Source organism: Panthera pardus, unplaced genomic scaffold, assembly GCF_024362965.1.
Source record: "Panthera pardus isolate Hobbes unplaced genomic scaffold, ASM2436296v1 HiC_scaffold_10, whole genome shotgun sequence".
Taxonomy (NCBI): Eukaryota; Metazoa; Chordata; class Mammalia; order Carnivora; family Felidae; genus Panthera; species Panthera pardus.
The window spans coordinates 92,375,920-92,398,860 of NW_026526655.1; the positions used below are offsets into that span (position 1 = coordinate 92,375,920).

The following is a 22,941-nucleotide window of genomic DNA, read 5'->3' on the forward strand; positions in this document are numbered from 1 at the left end:
TTCCAAAGCTGTTTCAATTCAGTTTTTCTCTTAGATCTTTGCTATCCCTATTTTGCTTTAAATAGCCAAATTGACCGATTGTTTCCTCACAATCATTCAGTATGTTACTCAATTATCTTTCTTGTTTGGTTTCCTAGATATAGAAGACTTCAATTCTAATACGTAGAGCTTTGGGGTAAAGGGGACAAGAGAATCCAGATAGGTCTAGGTTCATGTCACCAAATGCTTCATTTTGGTAAATGATTTTCCCTGGACTTTACTGAACTTATCATTTTTTTAGCTTCATATGGACATAACTTTAGTCACTACATGTGCAAAATGTATCTTTTTTTTAAAAAAGTGGAAAATATAGACTAACAATTTAATTTTCAACAAAAATGGTGTATGGATGTACTGCTTATCTGATTTCAAGCTCGCTTATTTATCATATGGACTGAGGCACTGGAAATTTGGTTATGCCAAATAACATGCAAAATGGAATGATACCCTTGTCCCCACCACCCTCCCGCTCTCCAAAAAAAGTGTCAAGGAAGGGACAGGCAATTCATATCCTCATAGGGAAAGTATTAAGTCATTTTTCTTAACACACGAGAGACTTTCAGATATTCAATTACAGACATTCATTTTTCCATCTCAATGTAAGGCTTAAAAATGTTACTTAAAACTAATTTTACTCTTATCAAATTCAATGTCAAAAAGAGTAAAATTAAGAGTATACAGTGGACATTTTAGTTCATTCCTCAAAATACAATCTATCCCAGGTGATTCTCTGGTCTAAGAAAGAGTTCCTTCTCAACTGATATACATTAGCATCCGAAAATGTAATCTACAGTCCAACAGCTTTGCCACCATCTGGGAGCTTGTTAAAATCACAGTCCCTATCCCCTGGGAAGACAACCGCCTGCATTTTAGCAAGATATGTCACATGATTCACATGCACATGAAAGCACTGCCCTACCACCAGGGTCTCTTAGGTGGATTTCACGTGTGTATTAGACACTGAATCTAGGGTCTCAGACCATTCACTGTTGCCACAGACAAATTCCAACACATATTCCAGCTTGTCAGATGAATATTACTGTTTTCTATATGTACTGTGAAGTTTAAAAAATTAAAGGTTGGAAAATATTTGATTGAGCTAATCAAGTTCATCCCATGACTCCTTCCAGAGATGGCTTAAGAATGGACATAAAATCCAACTTCAGCCAATGAGGCGGTCTTTTGGGGGAGTGAACGAGGCTCTGGGAAAATTTTGTTGTTCCTAAGATGCCCCCAAAGGACACTCTCTTATTCTTCTGATCATTGCTGTAACAGGAGGCTATGCCTGAAACTGCTGATGGCAGTTCCTAACATCCTGAGGATTAAATCAACACAGAAGATGAGAAAGAGAAATTAAGAATGACTATGTTCTTGATAACATTGCTGAGTCACAGAATCAATCAATCCTAGAACATGCATTACCATTGGATTTCTTATTACAGGAGGTAATGGATTTTCGTATTTTTTTAACACCAATTTAGTTTGAGGTTTCTGTTAGTTGCAAATCATCCTAATATAGAGAAGGAATGGATAATTTTGCTGATTGTGTCCAAATTTCTTCATGCATTTTCAAAGCTAAAGCAGTCCTGATGCTATAAGCATCTAGAGCATTATCATCTATAATTTCAATCTATCCAACCACTCACTTGAGCTTCCAAGAAGGCAAGTTCCCAGTGGAAAGTGAGCAGTAAAGTTTCTATGAGCATTATTGAGGTTTCCTCTGGGCATATCATTTATTCCAAGTGTTTGCTGAATGAATGAGTGATTGCTAACACATTTATAATTACTTAGAATTCAATTTTATTTTTACCTCTTCTCTTTTTGAAAGCTACCAAGTCTCATTAAAAATTACTATTGCCAAGAAGTCCCTGTCAATATCATACACTTAACATAATTTTGCCTGCTACATTTCTATAGCTCTCCTCCCAATGTCGTTAATTATATGGCATGGAAACACTCAATATTTAAATAATGCAAAGTGTAATATATTAACTACCGTATCATACCACTCCAAACCATGGGTCCATGCTATATCTTATATTTTTCTCTGTATTCAGGGGTATTTGCACAGCCAGCAGTTATGTCCCCTCATGCCTAAGGAAAAGGGAGTTTCACAGAGTCCATATATTCATTTAAGTCATCTCCCACAAGATGTCACTTCCTCATGGTAAGGCCATTTCCCTTTAGCAGTACAGGGAGATTGTCAGAAGGGAGTGTTTCAGGCCAGAGTATCCTTTATTTGTTTTCCTAATAGAATAATGACCATGTAGTACACATCCGTGTCCCTGGTATTTCTCACTGCATTTCCCCATGAATATCCCAGCTTCCTGGCCCTTCAGGTCTGATAAAACTTGGGCATATATTTTCCAAGTCTCCTAGAATTCCCAAAAAGCTTCAGCTTTTGTGGTCACCATGGTTTCTGGCTTAATAACACACCTCTTGTTGAAGAAGCACTTCTTATTTTCTTCCCTAGTGTTGCTTCCTGCACTTAAGAACTATACTTCTCGTTTTTGAATCCTATATCTCAGGCTCTGTTTCTGGGAGAACCTAACCTAAAACACTGTTATCACTTTTCAAGGTGCTTATCTAGAACCAGGCAGTGTATCTGTTTTAGGGGTGGCATGAAGAGGCAGCCAGAAATTAAAAACAACAATAAATGAGGAAATCATACAGTGGGAAAAGGAGAACCAAGGAAGGGTAAATGGGAGGAGCAAGGGTAAATAAATAGGTAAAACGTTTAGAAGGTAAATTTGAGCAAAGATTTAAAAATACAGAAATACTATGCATATGTCAAATGTCTTTTTAAAGGAATAAAATGTAAAATTTTGGATCAACAATGGCTTAAATACAATTGTGTTCTCTTGCTCCAAAACAGAGCAAAGCAACAGCAATTTCACTCTGTTATTACCATTTGGGTTTATGACACATGGAACCTACTGGCCCCCATTTGACACACAGTACATTGGAGAATTGCTTCAATTCAAACTTTTCTAATATTGCTACTCAAATCAATTTACCTTCAGTTCCAAGGGTAACAAGATTGTTGTCTATTAGTGTGGAAGATAGTTTTGAACAACCCTTCTGCTATTAGAGAATATTCTTTTGAGACAGACTTTGCAATTGGTTCCATACTTTCATGCTTTCAGCACAGGTAATAAGCACAGTGTCCCTTACCTTGCCATCTAAGAGAAAGATTTCTCTTCAGGAAAGATAGCTACACCTCTAATCAGCCTTGGATGGTCTATATTTAAATAGCAGTGGAGCAGGATTGTAAACCAGCATAGAGGGAATTTGGGGAGTAGCTTCCAGGGAAAAGGCAATACAGTAAATCCAAACATCTACCTTCATTAAAGAATGTTTTGGTAACTTGTAAGTTGAGTCAATTTTTGTTAAAAGCACATTAGACAGTCCCTTGATTTAGCTGATAAGCCTGAAAATGTGACTTCTCACTGTCTACAAGAAAGCATTGTATGAGGCCTGATGGGGAAGATGAAACACAGGAGTGGCTCCTTCCTCCTAACTCATAAGCTGTTTCCTTGGCCTGAGTGATTTGCTGACTTGAAAAGGACTCTGAACTGGGAGACATGTGGTAGGGACAGGATCATTAAATATCTTATAAACTATAGTAGAGTTTGCACGTTACCCCAAAGGTAGCAAGAGACCCATGAAAGGTTTTATTTATGGCCAGATTTGTGATTTAGAATGTTTGCTGGGGTTGCTGTGTGAGGAATTGAGTGGAGGGGAAGAGAGGAGAGATTAGAGACAGAGGAAAGGTAATGGTTATAATGGCTGTTTTAGTAGACAAGTGAGCAGAATTCAGCCACAAGGGAGTGATCCTACACTTGTTCTCTTAAGACTTGGGGGTAGACACCAGTCACTGATATTCTGTCAAAGAGCACATGTGGAGATAAACATTTAATGTATCCATATGACTTCCAGACCCCTTTTGATTAGTATCAGACAGGTCATACTTCAGGTCATTATTTAGAAGTATATACTATTTGCATTTAGGATAATCTGAGATAATTTACAAGTTAAAATGAAAAATCAATTCTCTACTGAAGTTGAATGTATATGCATGTCCTATGACAGAAATTCTACTCTTAGGTATGTACTAAACAGAAATGCACACACATGAGCACCTCAAGACATGTACAGGGATGGTCACAGTAGTGTTATTTCTAATATCCCCAAGTTGAAAACAACCATAATGTCCACCCAACAACAAAAATAGTTAAGACGTGGTATATTCAATAGTATGATATACATAAGGACATAACAGAGCAATGTCAATGAAATATTGGTACAAATCACAAGATGGAAAATGTCATAAACATAATACTGAGGAGGAAAAGGCAGGCCCAAAGAATATATAGTGCAGAATCCATCTACAGAAAGTTTTTTAAATGAAAGTTTTTAAATGAAAATGAAAACCAGGTAGAAGTTACCCTTTTGTAAGAGATACTTACATGTATAAAGGAAATCTCCACTTGTAAGAGTGCCTCATTCTCTGTACCAGGAAAGGGGGGGGCGGTGACTCAATCTCTAGAAACTCTGATCAATGGAGAAGACAGCAACTTAAATATGTATAACAACTTTGTGTTACTGCACTTTTCCTGGTAGCCTGCTATAACTGACTCCCCAGTCCCAATATCTTCTTGGTCTTTAGCTCAAGATGGTATTTAAGGTGATGACTTCTGGCCATTTCAGGGAGTTACTCATTATTTCTAAGGTCACTCCCATGTATACAGGAAGTATATGGTTATTCAACTTTTGTTTTTGTCATATTAATCTGTCCCATATGATTTTAATTCTTCGACTAGCCAGAAGAATCTTGAAAGGTAAAGTAAAAATTTCTCCTCCTCAACAACAGTGTTGGAAATGTGAATGGTAGTTCTACTTGGTGAAAGGAAGGTAGTAAGAAAGCTGGAGCACCAAAGGGCCACCTGAGATGTTGATAATGTAGGATTTCTTGACATTGGTGGTAACTGAATGAAAATGTTCACTATGAAAATTCATAGAGCTCTACCCAGAATGATTTGGCTATCTTTCTGCTGTACTCTTTCATAAAAATGTTTAAAAAAAATAAAGATCCAAAGAATCACAAATTCATAGGAGATTAGTCACAAATATATAAAAAGCTATGTTTCCTTTTACCACTAAAAAAAAAATGCAGTGCTGAACAGGATGTTTAGCAATAAAATAGACTTTCCATATAGGAAACAGTGACAGTAGCTTTTACTATGTATCTAAGCTGAGTTACTACTACCAAAATATTTGACTACAAATGTTCAAGTAGCTAAATGTAAAAAGAGAAACAATCTGCATAACTTAGTTCTAAAAGGCAATATGGTATAGGTAAAAGCAAATGTGAGTTGTTAACAGAAATTATGTGTTAGAGACTAAGGAAAAACAATTCTACCTAACATTTTTCAAGCACATACTGTATGCCCAAAGAGATAGAAAGTTTCTATTTTCATTTTCTATTAACGAATACATATGAGGTACTTGGCATTATTATACCCATTTGACATTTTATGAAACTGAGACTCAGTAAGGTTAAATAATTTTCTCCTATTCCCACAGCTAGGAGATGACAGGGCAGCGTTTTACCTCATACCTGATAGTCTCTTTAATCTCCTATATACATCAGGGTGGATTTGGGCAAGTCATTACACCTCTGTAAGCCTCAGTCTCCCCTTCTATGAAACAGGAGGGTTCTCCCAGGTCTGCTTTTAGTACCAAACAAATAGTGGTTGTCTTAACTGTTTGGATTAGGAAGGGCAGCCTTGCAGAGAAAGGCAACTGCAGAGAAAATCTTTTCCAGAACTGATCTCAGCAGAAATGGCAGCCTCAGTGGCAAGAATCTCAGTTCTGGCAGTATTCACCCACTTACTTGCCTGACCAAAAGAACTAGCAAAAACAAAACTTTGTTAGCAAATACACATTCTTGAATCCCTTTAACTGTGTAGACTACAGTCTCCAGAGCAGGGTCCTGGGAAACTTTTTAAAACACCCTCCACTCCCATGGTGATTGTTCTATTCTTATGATCAATAAAGGCTATGAAAACAATGAACTCTGGATTTCAGAAGATTTAGATAAACTTCTCAGGGAGACCATTTTTATCTTGACTCTTAAGTCACACAGAAAAAAAAAAAAAAGAAAGAAAAATCATGATTCAACAAATGCTTTTCTGTAGGGATTTATCACAAGATCCAGTCAGGATCTAGGTAACTTGTGTTCTGGGATATTGGGATATTGGGATAAAGCTTGAAAAATCTAAAGGGTACAAACTTTAACTAGTAGGTAAGCCCTGAAGATTTAATGCATGGTGATTATAATCAATACTCTATTACAAACTTTGAAGTCGTTAAGAGACTAGATCATAATTGTTCCTACCACAAAAAGGAAATGATAACTATGTGACATGAGAGATATGTTAGTTAATGCCTTGATAATCACTGCAATATATAAATGTACCAAATCAGCATATTGTATGTCTTCAACTTATACAATGTTACATGTCAATTATATCTTTAAAAAAAAAAAGCTGGAGAATTAGCATGCCATTAAAAAACAGATATTCAGCAAGTTCATAAGTTCAACTTAACATTCTAAAAAGTATGTTTAGGTCTCTTGCTGCAGCAACGCGAGTGGGAGCACCAGTCGCCGGGCTCGAGGCGGAACTCCACGGATCGCTTTAAGAAAATGGCAGACAAGCCAGACATGGGGGAAATCGCCAGCTTCGATAAGGCCAAGCTGAAGAAAACGGAGACGCAGGAGAAGAACACCCTGCCGACCAAAGAGACCATTGAGCAGGAGAAGCGGAGCGAAATTTCCTAAGAGCCTAAAGGATTCCCCAGCCCCGTCATCTTCGAGACACCCTAGTCGTGGAGGAAGAAGAGCCACCTGCAAGATGGACACAAGCGACAAGCTGCACTGTGAACCCGGGCACTCCGTGCTGACGCCACCGGCCTGTGGGTCTCTGAGGGGACCCCCACCAATCGGACTGCCAAATTCTCCGGTTTGCCCTGGGATATTATAGCAAATTATTTGTATGATTAATGAAAATAAAACACACCTCGTGGCAAAAATAAATAAATAAATAAATAAATAAATAAATAAATAAATAAATAAATAAATAAAAATAAATAAAAAGTATGTTTAATATAACCAAATCTGGTGGTTAAAGTCAAAAGCATATTCCTTCAATGCCTGAAAAAAATGAAAAACAAAAAAAAAGAGCGAAGTTTCCATTCTGTATTTAAAGCTTAAATGACAGAATGATTCATAAAAACTTAAAAAGTATGTTCTGCCACTATTTTTTAGAAAAATACTTGAGAACTTCTACTTTAAGTACTTGGTTAAGAAAACAGTTTTCTAAAATTGCAAACACAGACCATGTGATTTCCTATTAAAACTGACTTATCCAAAGTAGTATTTCAGGACTTCAGGAGTTAAGGAGCTAAGGAGGTGTGGGAACACAGTGAAAGAGTTACAAAGACAAAATTTGACAAAATTTACCTGCTTCATAATTTAATAGCTGTCTGCAGCCAATCCTGAAATTCCTGCCTAGGGACAGTATAGGGGCTAAGGGCAAACTGCCCTAAGATGGGCCATTTTGGCATGAAGATTACTTCAAGCTGAAAGCAATCAAGACCCTATGGGCTCAAAAGAAATGTTGGCACCACCCTTAACTACAGAAGAATCTCAACTGGAGTTCTTTCCCAAAATAGTGGTTATTCTCAGAGATAAATTTTATCTGAGTGATCCATCCACATGGCAGGGCAAACATCTAATTATCAAACATTTGCTCCTCTTATCACCCCATGAATTGCACTCCTTTCCCCTGAAGTCCCAGACTCCCACCCCATTCTCTTTAGTTCGGGATGACTTGTATACCTCATTTTGCCTGTCTTTGGAATTTCCACATCTGTGTGCATCTCCCATTCATGCACTGTTAAATTTGATTTTCTCATGTTAATCTATCTCATGTCAGTTTCAGTCTTAGTCCAGCTGGAAGGACCCTTGAAGAAGACATGAATTCTTGCTCCCAGGCAACAGCACTGGGGACATTTACCAAGCCAGCCTAATAAAGAACATTCTAGAAGTACCTAAGAATATCTTGAACAACTGAAAGTGATTTTGAATATTTTCAGAGTAGCAATGCCTAATATTAAAACAGTAAAACACAAGACAAAGTGGACAACAGGTAAAGGAAAATTTCTTTCATGAGTTATTCTGGCAGCTCTCAAAAATGATCAAAAATTCAAAAGATTGTAACAACCTAGGGGGTATTACTTTGGAATGATCAATAATAGTTTATGTGGAGGCATCAATGTGGGGGAGAGAAATCTCTTAAGAAAAAACAATTTTGGGGGGACCCAGGTGGCTCAGTTAGGCATCCACCCCTTGGTTTTGGCTCAGGTCATGATCTCATTGTTCCTGGGTTCGAGCCCTGCTTGGGATTCTCTCTGCCTCTCTGTCTCTGCCCTTCTCTTGCTGTCTCTGTCTCTCTCTCAAAATAAACAAACAAACTTAAAAAATAACGAGAACACCAATTTTTCTTGGAAATGATGACAGGGCAAGAACAGAGAAGAAAAATTCCATCTCCTCTGAGCTCAGCTCAGTGACATATCACAACGTGAGAGCAGTCTGGATTGGCAGACAGGCATAAAGGATAAAAAAATGGAAGAACACTAGCCCTTACGAGCCATTCCATGCTGCCTCTGAGATGGGGTGCCATATACCTGAGTTTTGGAATAATGAGTACTATGTAGGGGAGAGGTGAAATGTCCTAGGAATATCTGCCCTATTAAATCCTCCCAAATAACCCTGAGGAATGAATCACTGTTTCTCTTGATTTATGGCATATGATATTTCCTACTTAAAACAAGATTTCATCAAAGTTGCAAACACCAACACCACACACAAGAATGGTATACCTGAATATACTTAATTATGAATAAGCTTGGGCTGCCTTCCATATTAATACTCAAGAACAAGACTTCTTACTCCATTACAGTCTGGGTCTCCTGCCAACATAGTAAGTCCCAAGTGAGCAAAACACTGCCAGGAATGATTTGGACTAGCCTAGGATGAGTGGGAGTTGGCCTGGTCAAAAAGAAGCAAGAAGCCAAAACTGGTTAAGCCAAATTAAAGCTCAAGTGTAGCCATATTTTTCTGATAAACAGACATTCAGATAGAATGACAGTTATCCTATTCCCACATCATAACATGCTACTGTTAATTAATGAAGCAGTATTTAAAAGGAGCATAAGCTATTTATCTATAGAAACCTTTTTTTTTTTTTTTTCATCTTAAAAGGTCTTCTAAGGAAGAAATATTCATGTGAAAATATTTCTATGTTTCTTTGGAAAGAAAACATTCTTCAAAATATTATTACACTGCTGTGAAAAATAAAATGCACTGCAACTCTATTTCCAAATTTAGATCCCTCCTCTTTGGTGAGACAACACACCTTTAAAATGGCAATTGTTTCTAGAAAACACATTTATTTTATATCCTCTCATTCAGTTGCAAACATAATGAAAACTCTTTTAAAATTGTATTTAAGTAGATAGCATGTATTTTAAGAAGTATAGGTAATGAATCTCAATGTATGATTTTTTTTTTTGCCCATACATACTGTGAACACACAGATTTGCAACCTATAAACAAAATATAATTTCCTAGAACACTCTTGCCTTCAGTCATGTGAAGAACTCTTAAGGGGAAATGTAAGTCCAATAGAGCTCTAACTTCCCCATACTTAATCTTCTATTAAGGAGACTTTCAAAAGAAAAAATAACAAAAGTATACAGTATAAGTAATTCACTCAAGACATTACAGACTATAAAAAATTAAAATATATTATGTATTTTATTATGCACAGGAGAGTCAAAGTATCTGCCAGCTGACCTGATAATCCAATAAACCATTTACAAAGTTTCTGCCTTGATAAGAGTTTTGGGTAAACTTTATGCTGGAGCTGCAGGGTCACAAATATACTTAGTAGAAAGCTACTCAAGTAATGCTGTCGCTTTGGCACTTCTAGAGAGAAAGCTCTCATGTTGATAGGTTTCAGTTTACAAGGGAGGCTTTTTATGAGAGATTATAAAAATTGATTCCATTAATAGATTCAGAACAGTTTATGAACTTGTCTACATAACAGCAACCCTTTATTTTTATTTTTTTTTTAATCGTAGAGTTATGTTTCAATAGGGATTCCACATCCAGGAGTTTTCAGAGGAATCTTGAAAAAATTCAGGCAATAATAGTTTGGAGGTTCTTATTTCTTTCTTCTAGAAGGGCTAATATTTTTGAGTATTTGAATGACACATTGTAGCAAAGAGATCAGGGTTCTAACGTTTTTTATAACGGAACTAGCTACCTACTCAACCACGAGATTGTGACCTGAGTCAAAGTGGGACACTTAACTAACTGAGCCACCTAGGCTCCCTGAGAAGCCTTCTTTTAAAATAAAGAATCCGGTAAATATAATTTGACAATACACAAGGTAGTGCACTAGTGGCTGGAATGAGTTACACAGTAGAAAGACTTTGCCCTCAAAAGACCTCCCATTCTAAATGAAGGAGAGGAATGAATAAGCATATGTAGGTATGCTGATATTTACATAGGCATATGTATTATATATACATACACCAAGTTGTATATGTGTATATATATTTATATGTATTTATATTTATATATACATATATACATATATACACATATATGAAGTATATGTTGGGCTCAATCTGACATATACAGAATTTTCCTCTTGCTTAAGTACTAAAGATATGTGCCTCTCTTACCGCTAAAATTTGGTTATTATTTTTAAGCTCTTATGTGAATAGAGGAGGAAGTATAACCTGGTTCTAAAAACAGGAAAATAAATCCAAACATGAAAACCAACTGGAAAGTAGACAAATAACCTAAGGCCAGTAGTAAAAATGAACTTTACCAAAAAGCCTTACTATACCTCTAACTAGATCATACTTCCTCAAATAGTGATCTTTTCTAAAGAAGAGTTGCCATAAATAATAGAAGTTGGAGAATATTTCCTCAACAATGAAAATTCCTGTCAATTTATATTCAGATGAGTTAAGAAAATATGGCTAACTTCAAAAATATTTCTATATATTATATAATGCACATACACACATACACATACACACACAGGGGTGCTATCATATTTAAGAGTAAATATGTAATAAAGTCAGCAAGATCGCTTTCCACAAATCTACTTACAGGTAAAAGTATGCTTGCTTTAGAAAAGGAATTGCTCTGAGGAGAATTTTTTCTCCATTTAGAATTTTTTACAGCAGTATTTCCAGTTGCTGTTAACAGACTTGCAAGTGAGAGGGAAGACATATTACATGTCGCCTGGACCAATTAACTTAGGTTAAAATATAGAGTATGGATTAGGGTGAAGTTTTTCAATTCAAGTTGAATTAAGCCACATACATACTAACTATATGAAACTTCTTTATAGCAGCATATATGCCACACTATATTTGATTTCTTGTCATTCAATCCCAGGATTCATTTCTGAGTGTAACAAATGAATGTCTTTGGAATGCTAAAATTCCCTTCTTGAGCTTAAGAGTTAGAAACACCTCTTGCAGACAGGCCCATCTTCACTTAATTTTCGCTTATGGAATTTATCTAAATTATTCTTAAAGTTGGGCTTATTATTTTTAAAAATATATATATTTTTTATTTTGAGAAAGAGAGAGAGAGAGAGAGAGAGAGAGAGAGAGAGAGGAGCCTCAGAGAAAGAGGGAGACAGAGAATCTCAAGCAGGCTCTGTGTTAGTGCAGAGCCTCAGGTGGGGCTTGATCTCACCAGCCATGAGATCAGAACCTGAGCAGGAACCAAGAGTTGGATGCCTAATTGGCTGAGCCACCTAGGCACCTCTGGACTTACTTAGTTGTTTTGTTTTTTTTGTTTTTTGGGTTTTTTTAGCTTGTACTACTTCTTAAAGTTACCAGTCTTATATGCCAATTAAGCATTTTGAACAAGTTTCCCTTAAGTCACAACAGGTTTACAAGTACTTTTATCTTATCTTATTCATACTCTCAAATTTGATAGACACACTTCTACACATTTGCCTTTGCATAGTGGAAATACAGTCTTAAAGTCTGCATTCCAATGAAGTTCCTTTAATCCCCTGATAATTTCTTAGTTTATAAAATTAGCATATTGAAATTAGTGTTTAACACTAGTGTTATGAAGGCTTAGCTTCCATAGATAGTTTTGAGAAATAATAAGAATTGCCATGCATTTTTTACAGCTTTGTAGTTATTTTCCATTCTAAATGCCTGGAAAATCCCCTAGGGAGTGTCACATAGTCCTCATACATAAAATTCACTTGAAAAATCTCCTTGTAATCATAAACCTGTATTATACCTTTCTTTGTACTAAAGTAAGGCTGATCTCCTTATGCCATCTCTGCTCTGATTATTTCCCTCCTGTTTTTATTACTCCTATATCTTAATCTTCCCTTCACCAAACTACTGTTCATGTGGAGTTTTGGGGTTTGTTTTGTTTTCACAACCTCTATGTTGATTTTATGATCTTCTGCTTTGTCTTCCCCAATAGGTTTACAATAGCTTTAAGAGAAGAAACTATGGTCGCTATTTTATGATATAACCTTAAAAACCAAGACTAGAATACTGTCATCTTACAACAGAACTATTTTTGGATGGAATGGTAATTTCACTTTTCAGTGAGTTATGGGTCTTTTAGCAAAACTTAGGGAAAAAATAGCTAAAGATACTGGCCTCAACTTGACAAATGACACCTACTCATATGCATGCTATTCAAATTAATTAAGAATAAACATAGATTTCCCTTCTATTAAACAATCTGTATGAAAAACCTAATCAAAAGGGGGTTCATAGCGCAGAAAATTAATAGAATTAGTAATAGAACCTTGTGTAGCTATTCTGTTAAAATACATGCATGATCACAAAGGATATAACTACCCATATAAGACAACCTTCACCAGTTTAAGAATAAAGAATTTTCAACTATCACCATCTTGTGCTCCTCTTATTCAATTGATTAAAAACGTATGTATCAGTCCTAATCTAATAACCATTATGCATCATGGGAGAAATCTGAGGTCTTTATTATAATTCTTAACTAAATCTTAGACTGTTATATGTGTAAAGCCAACTAACATACTCTAATCAACTTTGCTTAGGATGACAATTTTATTAGATGTCCATATGGAAGGGTATCCTTTGGGGTTCCATTTATGAAAATAGCTTTGACTTTTTGGGAAACAAAGAAATAGCTCAGAAAAGACATGAAAATCTGGAAACTTTGGTAACATTGAGAAGAAAGGAAAATTAGATCAAGAGTTAGGTGAAGGAAAATAGAATTCCATTTTTGGAGTACATGTATGAGACCACTAACTATACTTACTTCCATAAAGTAATTGACATTCTCCCAGATTATTTATATTTAAATACATATATACACACATCACTTTTATAATAACATTAATCAAATTATGCTTCAAAAACATTTAAAAATCAAGAGGATTTAATTTTTGTAAATGTTATTATTTCTAGTAATACCAGGTTGGTCTCTACCTAGGAGTGGGCAAGTCTTCTATTACTAACTGTTATATTACGTCATGTCCTCCTTACCCTTCTCCTGAACTACTTGCAACATGATAATGACTCTGATTTCAACAAGAAATTATCAAGTGGATAATTTTTAGCTCCGTGTTGTTGTTGCTGCTTCAGGTACTTTACCTGATTCTTGAGATCCAATTTGGGACATGGGCGACCTCCATTGTAAGGTTTTTCTTTTAGCCATTTGGACCGAATTCGCACTCCAATCCCACAAGATGAACTGCAAGACCCCCAACTAGACCAGTCACTTAACTTGCAATCAAACGGGCATGGGATGACACATTCTTCTTGAATATAACCTGAAAGAAAAAGATTTAAGGGAGGAAAGTCTGGTCAAGATGTACTGATAAAGTTTACTTTCTTTTTCCAGTATCATAGCTCAGATTGTTCAATAATATCACTGCAATGGTTTCAGTGATTTTCTACTCAAACAGACCATCATTTTAAGAGATAAGTACATATACTTACATCTGCATCCCAAATTTGTGCCATCTAACACTTGATAGCCAATTCTGGGAGGGGAGTAAAGAAAAGTTCACAGTCCTGCTCTCTGTGATGAAGAAATAAGGTGGGTCAGGGCAAATGATGGCACCATATCCTCTCACTGACCCTTGTGTTCTATAATTCCCACAACTCCCCATCTGGGATCAGGGTGCATAAGAGAGTCCATTTTTCTTAGTGTCTTTCATCTGCCAAGCTTTCACTAAGAGAGCTCTTGATTCTCACTTCCTAGTAGTGTGGCTTGGAGGTGGGAGGAGGACAGAGAGTGGACAACACAATAGCAAGAGCAGGATATTATTAAAAGAGGAACTATAGGAACAACGAAAGGTTGAATGATGAGATTAGACTGCAATCAAGAGACATGGGTGGAAGTGCACAGGCAGATGTTCTAGCTTACCTGGCCTTGCTCTTGTCCCCAGTCCTCTTCTTACTACAGTCTTTCTCTGGAGGATCTCATTTTTTAAGTATCACCTCTACTGATCACTACCAAACATATATTTACAATTCTAATCTCCCTACTAACTTTATAAGACCTACTGATACACTCTAATTGGATGGCCAATTATCTCCAAATTCAACGTATCTAAAACTGAGGCCAATATCCTTGAAAAACATGTTACTTCTCCTGTATTATTCATTTTAACTAAGTGCATCATATCTGATCCCTGTACCCTGGTGTGCATGCCTATATAATTTCATCCCTTTGAGTGTGGGCAGGACCTGTGAATGTAACAGGAAACCACTCCCATGATTAGGCTATGGTATGTGGCAAAAAGGAAGAGAATTCACTGATAACAATACATCAAATTAGTTGTTTTTGAGATGATCAAAAAGGAGATTGAGAGTTAGGCCCAATATGGTGGCATGAGATGACCCTGAATTCACCTCCTCCATGGAAACACCAAATTTACACCTATTTATATAGCAATTCCTCCTGAAGAACTATGGGCTGACTTAACAACTTCTGCACAACAAAACAGACAACATAGAGAATGGCAAGAGAGATGGCAACATGGTAACTAAAGAAACCGCAAACCCAACACTGTTAACTACGATAGTATGGAGGGGCCACAAGTAGGTTTGTCTACCTGGGGCACAGAAAAAAAACCAAACAAGCCATGGTTTAAAAGAGCAACTAAAATAAAAAGGAGCCAGGCTTAGATCTCTGCCAAACAAAGCTGCTGAAATTCTCTCCAGGTTGGAGGGGCTGGAGAGCATCACAGTTTACATTTCCCCTCCATCTTGACAACATAGACAGAAGCAGGGTCCAGGCATCCTAGTCACCCTGCCACCTCAGCAACCCCCTGGGCACCCAGCCCACAATAGCTCCACAAAAAAGGCCACAGTTTAAAAGAGCAACTTGGATGGCTCAGTCCTTTAAGTGTCCGACTTGAGATCAGGTCATGATCTCACAGCTCATGAGTTCAAGCCCCCATCAGGCTCTGTGCTGACAGCTCAGAGCCTGGAGCCTGCTTCCGATTCTGTTTTCCCCTCTCTCTCTGCCCCTCCCCTGATCATGCTCTGTCTCTGTCTCAAAAATAAACATTAAAAGAAGAAAATTTAAAAGTACAACTTGGACATAAAGGTAGCAGGCCTAGAACTCTGCTCAACAGTGGGAGAGCTGCTGGAACTCTTTCTAAGTCATAGGGCCTGTTGAATGCCACAGTTTATGTTCTCCCTCTATCTTGGTAGTGTGGACCAAAAAAAAGGATCCAGGAACCATACCTTGCCTACTGCCTCAGTGAGACCCTTGCCCCTAAACAACACTAGCCCCAGCCAGCTATCCCACCAAGGAGGCTCCAGGACAGCTCATACCTGGTCAGCATTGGTCAGCACTCACTGCAGCTCTAGCCATCTTACCAAGGAGACACATGCACAAAGCACCCCCAAACACTCCAGGTCTGTACCACTCAGGCTCCAGACAACTTGGCAGGGCAACCCCTTGTGGAGTGCTTGGCAACACCTGGCCCATTCCTGCCTCAGCTCCAGCCACCCTTCCAGGATGCCCTGGTGTGGAGTACCCCGGGACACAAAACCCATGCCCATAAAGGCTGTAGGCACCCTGCCAGGGTGCCCCTTTGTGCAGAGTGCCCTAGGACACCCAAGCTTTCATCCACTTCAGCTTCAGCTATCTTGCCAGGGCAGCCCCAGCACATAGAACCCAGGACCCCTGCATGCAGCAGGCACAGCTCCATCCAGCCAGCCAAAATCATCAGACATACCTCTAGTTTAGGTGAATAGCTCTTCTGCCTAACTGATACAAATAAAAAGTCAAACAACATGGGGAGATAGAAGAATATGGTCCAAATGAAAAAAACAAAAAGAAACCTAAAAAAATGAAATGACATGGAAATGAACAATATGCCTGATGAAGAGTTCAAAGTAATGGTCATAAAGATGCTCACCAGACTAGAGAAAAGAATGGATGAACCCAGTGAGAACTTCAAGAGAAAGAAAACAAACAAAAAATCAGAGTTGAAGAATACTACAATAACTTAAATGAAAAATACACTAAAGGGCATCAACAGAGAATTAGAGGACACAGAAAAATGATTCAATGATCTGGAAGACCAGGTAATGAAAAGTGACCAATCTGAATAGTAAAAGACACACAAAAAAAGTGAGGATAGGTTAAAGGATCTTTTATACAACATCATGCAAATAAACATTTGCATTATATGGGGTCCCAGAGGATAAATGAGAATAAAAGGTGCAGAAATCTTATTTGAAGAAATAATAGCTGAAAATTTCCCTAATCTGGAGAAGAAGAGACATCCAAGTTGAGGAAGCACAAAAGGCCTCAAATGATGAACCTAAGGAGGGCCACATCACATTACATAATAGTGAAAATGGCAAAGATTAAAGATAAAGAGAATTTTAAAAGCAGCAAGAGAGAAACAACTGTTACGCACAGGGTAATCCTCATAAGGCTATCGGTTGATTTTTTAGCAGGAACTTGGCAGGCCAAAAAAGAGTCGCATGATATATTCAAAGTGTTAAAAGGAAACAGACAAACAAAAGAAAATCTATACTCAAGAACATTATCCAACAAGATCATCATTCAGAATTAAAGGAGAGATAAGAGTTTTCCAAACAAAAATCAAAAAGCAGTAAACTTGCCTTAAAAGAAATGTTAAAGTAACTTATTGGAAACAAAAGGCCATGAAAAAAAAAAAGAATGGAGGTTAAAAAAAAAAAAGATGTAAATTATGACAACATATACATGAAGTAGGGAGGGGAAAGTAAAAATGTTCTCTTACAATGTATTCAAACTAAAGTGACCACCAACTTAATATAGATTGCTATATATTTAGGATGTTAAAAATGCTATATATTTAGGATGTCATGGCAATCACAAACCAAAAACCTATAACAGATACACAAAAAATAAAGAGAAAGAAGGCCAAACATAGGACAACAGAAAGTCATCAATCACAGGAAGAAAGGAACACAGTAGTACATAAGCAACCAGAAAATAAGAAAATGGCAATAAGTATATCACTATCAATAATTACTCCCAATGGAAATGGGCTAAATGCTGTAGTCAAAAGATATAAATTAACAAAATAAATGAAAAGCAAGCTCCATCTATATGCTACCTATAAGAGACTCACTATAGACCTAAAGACACACACAAACTAAAAGTGAGAAAAAAAAGATATTCTATGCAAATTGAAGTGGAAAAAATCTGGCATGGCAAAACTTATATTAAACAAAATAGACTTTAAAGCAAAGACTTTATCAAGAGACAAAGAAGAGCACTGAATAATGATACAGGAATCAATCCAGTAATTAGATAACGGTACAAATCTATGCACCCAACATTGGAGCACCCAAATACATAAAGCAACTATTTGAAGATCTAAAAGTAGATGCTGACAATACAACAACAGTAGGAGACTTTAACACACCACTTACATCAATTCATAGATAATCCAGGTGGAAAAATCAATAAACAGTGGATTTGAATGGCACATTAGACTAGATGGACATAAGATACATACAGAAAATTCCACCCAAAACAACACAATGAATTATTTTCAAAGGCCAATCGAACATTCTTCAGGATAGATCACATGTGAGGTCACAAAGCAGGTTCCAATAAATTTAGGAAGACTGAAATCATACCAAGCATCTTTTCCAACCACAATGGTATGCAACTACAAACCAATTATTAGAAAAACACTGGGGAAAAAAGAACACGAACACATGGAAGCTAAATAACATGCTACTGAACAACCAATGGATCAGTGGAGAAATCACATCAATGGAGGAATTTTAAAAAGTACCTGACACAAATGAAAACACAATGCAATTATCCCCAAACTTTCCAATATAGTAAAAGGTGTTCTAAGAGGGAAATTTGTAGTGATACAGGCCTACCTCAAGAAACAAAAAATCCCCAACAATCTAATCTTATGCCTAAAGGCACTAGAAAAAGAACAAAGCAAGCCTAAAATTAGAAGGAAGGAAATAAAAATAAGAACAGAAATAAATTAGAGAAAAAAAAAATAGAAAGATAAATGAAACCAGGAGCTAGTTCTTTGAAAAGATAAACAAAATTGATGAAATTTGGCAAGATTAAAAAAAAAAGAGAGAGAGGGAGAGACAAGACCCCCAAATAAACAGAATCAGAAAAGAGGGAATGCCAACTGACACCACAAATACACAAAGGATTATAAGAGACTACTATGAAAAAATTATAGGCCAACAAATTGGAAAAACTAGAAGAAATGGGTAGATGTCCAGAAACATACTATCTTTCAAAACTACATTAGAAAGAAATTGAAAATCTGAACAGATTGATTACTAGGAACAAAATTAAATCAGTTTTTTAAAAAAAAAAAAATTCCTAGCAGACCAAAGTCCAAGACCAGATGTATTCACAGGTAAATTCTACCAAACATTTAAACAAGAGTTAATACCTATTCTCCTCAAATTACTACAAAATAATAGAAGAGGAAGGAAAGATTCCATATGCATTTTGCAAGGCCAGCATCATCTTGATACCAAAAGCAGACGAAGACACTGCAAAAAATATAATACATACATAAACAAACAAAGAAACAAACTATGGCCAATATCCCAATAAACATAGATGCAAAACTCCTCAACAAAATATTAAGAAACTGAATTCAATAATACATTAAAAGGAACATTTACCACGATCCAGTGGTATTTATTTCAGGGATGTGAGGATGGTTCAAAAGCCACAAATTAATGAATGTGATACACCACATCAACAAAACAAAGGATGAAAATGATAAGGTCATCTCAATATATACAGAATAAGACCTGGACCAAGTTCAACATCCATTCATGATAAAAACTCTCAGCAAAATGATTTTAGAGGGAACATACCTCAACACATTAAGGTCATATATGACAAAGCCATCATTAACATCATACTCAATGGTGGAAGACAGAACATTTCTGTAATGTCAGGAACAGAGACCAGGATGTCCTTCTTGCCACCTTTATTTAACATGGTACTAGAAATGCTAGTCACAGCAGTTGGACAAAAATAATAGACATCTAAACTGGTGAGAAAACACAAAACCATCACTAATGGCAGATGACATGATATTATGCAAATAAAATCCTAAAGAAGGGAAAAAAACCTATTAGAATACATGAATCCAGTGTAGTCACAGAATACAAAATATACAGAAATCTGCTGCTTCTATACACGAAAAGCAAAGTAGCAGAAAGAGAAATTAGCAATCCTATTTACAACTGCACCAAAATGAATAAAATACCTAGGAATAAACTGAACCAAGGAGGTGAAATACTTACCCTCTGAAAGCTATAAAATGCTGATGAATGAAACTGAAGAAGCCACAGACAAATTGAAAGATACCCCCATGCTCATGGACTGGAAGAACCAATATTGTTAAAATGTTTATACTACCTCAAGCAATGGACAGATTTAATGCAATCCCTATCAAAACACCAATAGCATTTTTCACAATATCTAATACTAAAATTTGTATGGGACCACAAATGACTAGCCACATTGCCAAAAGCACTCTTAAGAAGAAAGAAAAAAGCTGTAGGTGTAACAGTCCCAGATTTCAAGATTTACTACAAAGTTCTAATAATCAAAACAGTATGGTACCAGCACAAAAAGAGACACCTATCTTAATAGGATCTATCAATAAAATAGAATAGGAGGCACAAAAATAAAGCAATGCTTATATGGTCGATTATTCTATGACAAAGAAGGCAAAAATATACAATGGGGCAAAGATGGCTTTTCAACAAATGGTTATGGGAAACTGGAAAACTATATGCAAAAGAATGAAACGGGACCACTTTCTTATACCACATACAAAAAGAAACAAAATGGTTTGAGGACCTAATGTGAGACCAGAAACCATAAAATTCCTAAAAGAAAACATAGGCAGTAATTTCTGAGACACTGACCTCACCTACATTTTTCTAGCCATGTCTCCTTAGTCAAGGGAAACCAAAGCAAAAATAAACTTTTGGGACTATAACAAATTAAAAAAAAAAACAAAAAAAACACAAAAAAACACACCAAACTTTTGCACAGCAAAGGAACCAACAAAGCAAAAAGGCAACCTACTGATTGTGAGAAGATATTTGCAAATAATATGACTATAAGGGGTTAATATCCAAAACATATGAAGACCTTCTACAACACAAGAAAAAATAATCCAATCAAAACATGAGCAAAAGACTTGAATAGACATTTTTCCAAAGAAGACATACAGATGGCCAACACACATAAAAAATGCTCAACATCATTCATCATCAGAGAAATGCAAATGAAAACCACAATGAGTTATCAAATCACACCTGTAAGAATGGCTAATATCAAAAGGACAAGTAATAACAAGTGTTGTCAAGGATGTGGAGAAAAAGTACCCTCATGCATCACTGGTGGGAATATAAATTGATGATGCCACTGCAGAAAACAGTATGGGGTTTCCTCAAAAAATTAAAAATTGAAATACCATATCATCCAGTAATCCCACTACTGGGTATTTACCCAAGGAAAACAAAAACACTAATTGGAAAAGACATATGCACCCCTGTTTATAACTGCATTATTTCAAATAGCTGAAATACAGAAGCAACCCATGTGCCTGCCCATTGATTGATGAATAAAGAAGTGGTGTATGTATAATGGGATACTGCTCACCAATATCTAAAAAAAAGAATGAGATCTTTCCATCTATGATAATATGGATAGATCTAGAAGGTATTGTTCTAAATCAAGTAAGTCAGGCAAAGACAAATACCATAGGATTTCACTTGTATGTGGAATCTAAAAACCAAACACATAAAATGAGCAGAAATAGACCCATAAATACAGAGAACAAACCAATGGTTACCATAGGGGAGGGTGATGAAAGGATGGACAAAATGAATGAAAGGGGTGGGAGGTATGGGCTTCTAGTTATGGGATGTGTAAGTCATGGGGAAGAACATTACAGAATAGGGAATTCAGTAAATAGTATTTTAATAGCATTGTATGGTGATACATGGTACCTACACTTGTGAAGGTAATGTGAGATACAGAGTTGTTGAACCAGTGTTGTGTACATGAACATAATGTAACCTTGTATATTAACTTTATTTCAATAATAGTAAAAGAAAAGGACACAGTGTCCATGATAGAACATTAGGTGCGAAACTACCACCACCACAACAACAAAGAAGGGAGGAGATTATTTGGAGTGGGCTTGACTTAATGAGATGAAAACCCTCATAAGAGTATCTGGGATATTTTTGTGGAGGAAGAGATTTTCTGTTGGCCTTAAAGATGCAAACAGCTGTGGATAAAAGGCCTGGGTAGTGGCCACATTGCAGGGACTGAAAGCACCCTCCAGGATCTGAGGGCAGCCTCTGGCTGTCAAACAGTAAGAAAGTAGGGACCTCAGCCCTACAGTGCATGTAGATGAATTGTGCCAAGAATTCCAAGGGAGCTTGGAAGAAGAGCTTTCCCCAGTCAAGCGTCTGATGAGACCCTAGCCTTGGTCTCCATCTTAACTATAGCCTCTTGAGACTCTTAAGCAGAGAATCTAAGAAAGTCATTCCTGTACTCTTGACCCATGGAGACAGAGATAATAAACGTTTTGAGCTGTTAAGTCTGTGATAATTTATGCAATTGAAAATTAACATATCATCCCCAATGAAAATTTGTTATCTTAGACCTTCCTCTGTCATTGTATACATATATTAAGAAGTGTACTAAGTTCCAATTGTTGAAACATCCCAAATATGTCCTTTACTCTTAAATTCCTTTGTCAGACCTTGGTTCAAGATCTTACCGTTTCTGGCTCAGAATACTACAATATTCTCTACACTTTTCCCTAATCATTCCTTTTTATTATTGGTCAAACACTCTGAAGAAAAAGTTACTTTTCTGAAAGAAATAACTTATGCTACTCCTACTTTTAAAACCTTTGCTGATTCTTCCTTTGCTTGAAAATAAACTGCCAAATACTTTGCAAAATCTTTAAGATTCTTTACAAGCCACTCTAAACAAAGGCTTTCAACTCTAGCTGTAAAATATATTTCCTCTGCCCAGGACATACTGCAGATCAACTTGATCAGAAATGTCATAGATTGAGACCTAGAGAAATACGCAGGGGAGTCTACTGTGCAGTCAAGGCTGAGGGCCACCTCTGTAACTCATTCTTTTGCCCTTCCCTCCCCGGAATTGTGAAATCTGTCCACATAGACTAATTCCTTTTCTCCAGTAATCTCTATGCTTTT

At 36.6% G+C, this 22,941-nt stretch overlaps 2 protein-coding genes across 3 annotated transcripts in view; one reads left to right on the plus strand and one right to left on the minus strand.

Annotated features, from left to right (window-relative positions):
* THSD7B (thrombospondin type 1 domain containing 7B) overlaps window positions 1-22,941 on the minus strand; it is a 1,098,632-nt gene that overhangs the window by 179,003 nt on the left and 896,688 nt on the right. For both annotated transcript variants that reach the window (XM_053909184.1, XM_019454952.2), the window contains one exon: window positions 13,813-13,991. In XM_053909184.1, the coding sequence (XP_053765159.1) occupies window positions 13,813-13,991 (179 nt within the window). The remainder of the gene's footprint in view (window positions 1-13,812; window positions 13,992-22,941) is intronic.
* LOC109270393 (thymosin beta-10) lies at window positions 6,673-7,138 on the plus strand. The gene has a single exon (XM_019454940.2). The coding sequence runs from the start codon at window positions 6,749-6,751 to the stop codon at window positions 6,881-6,883; it is 135 nt and encodes a 44-aa protein (XP_019310485.1). The 5' UTR covers window positions 6,673-6,748; the 3' UTR covers window positions 6,884-7,138.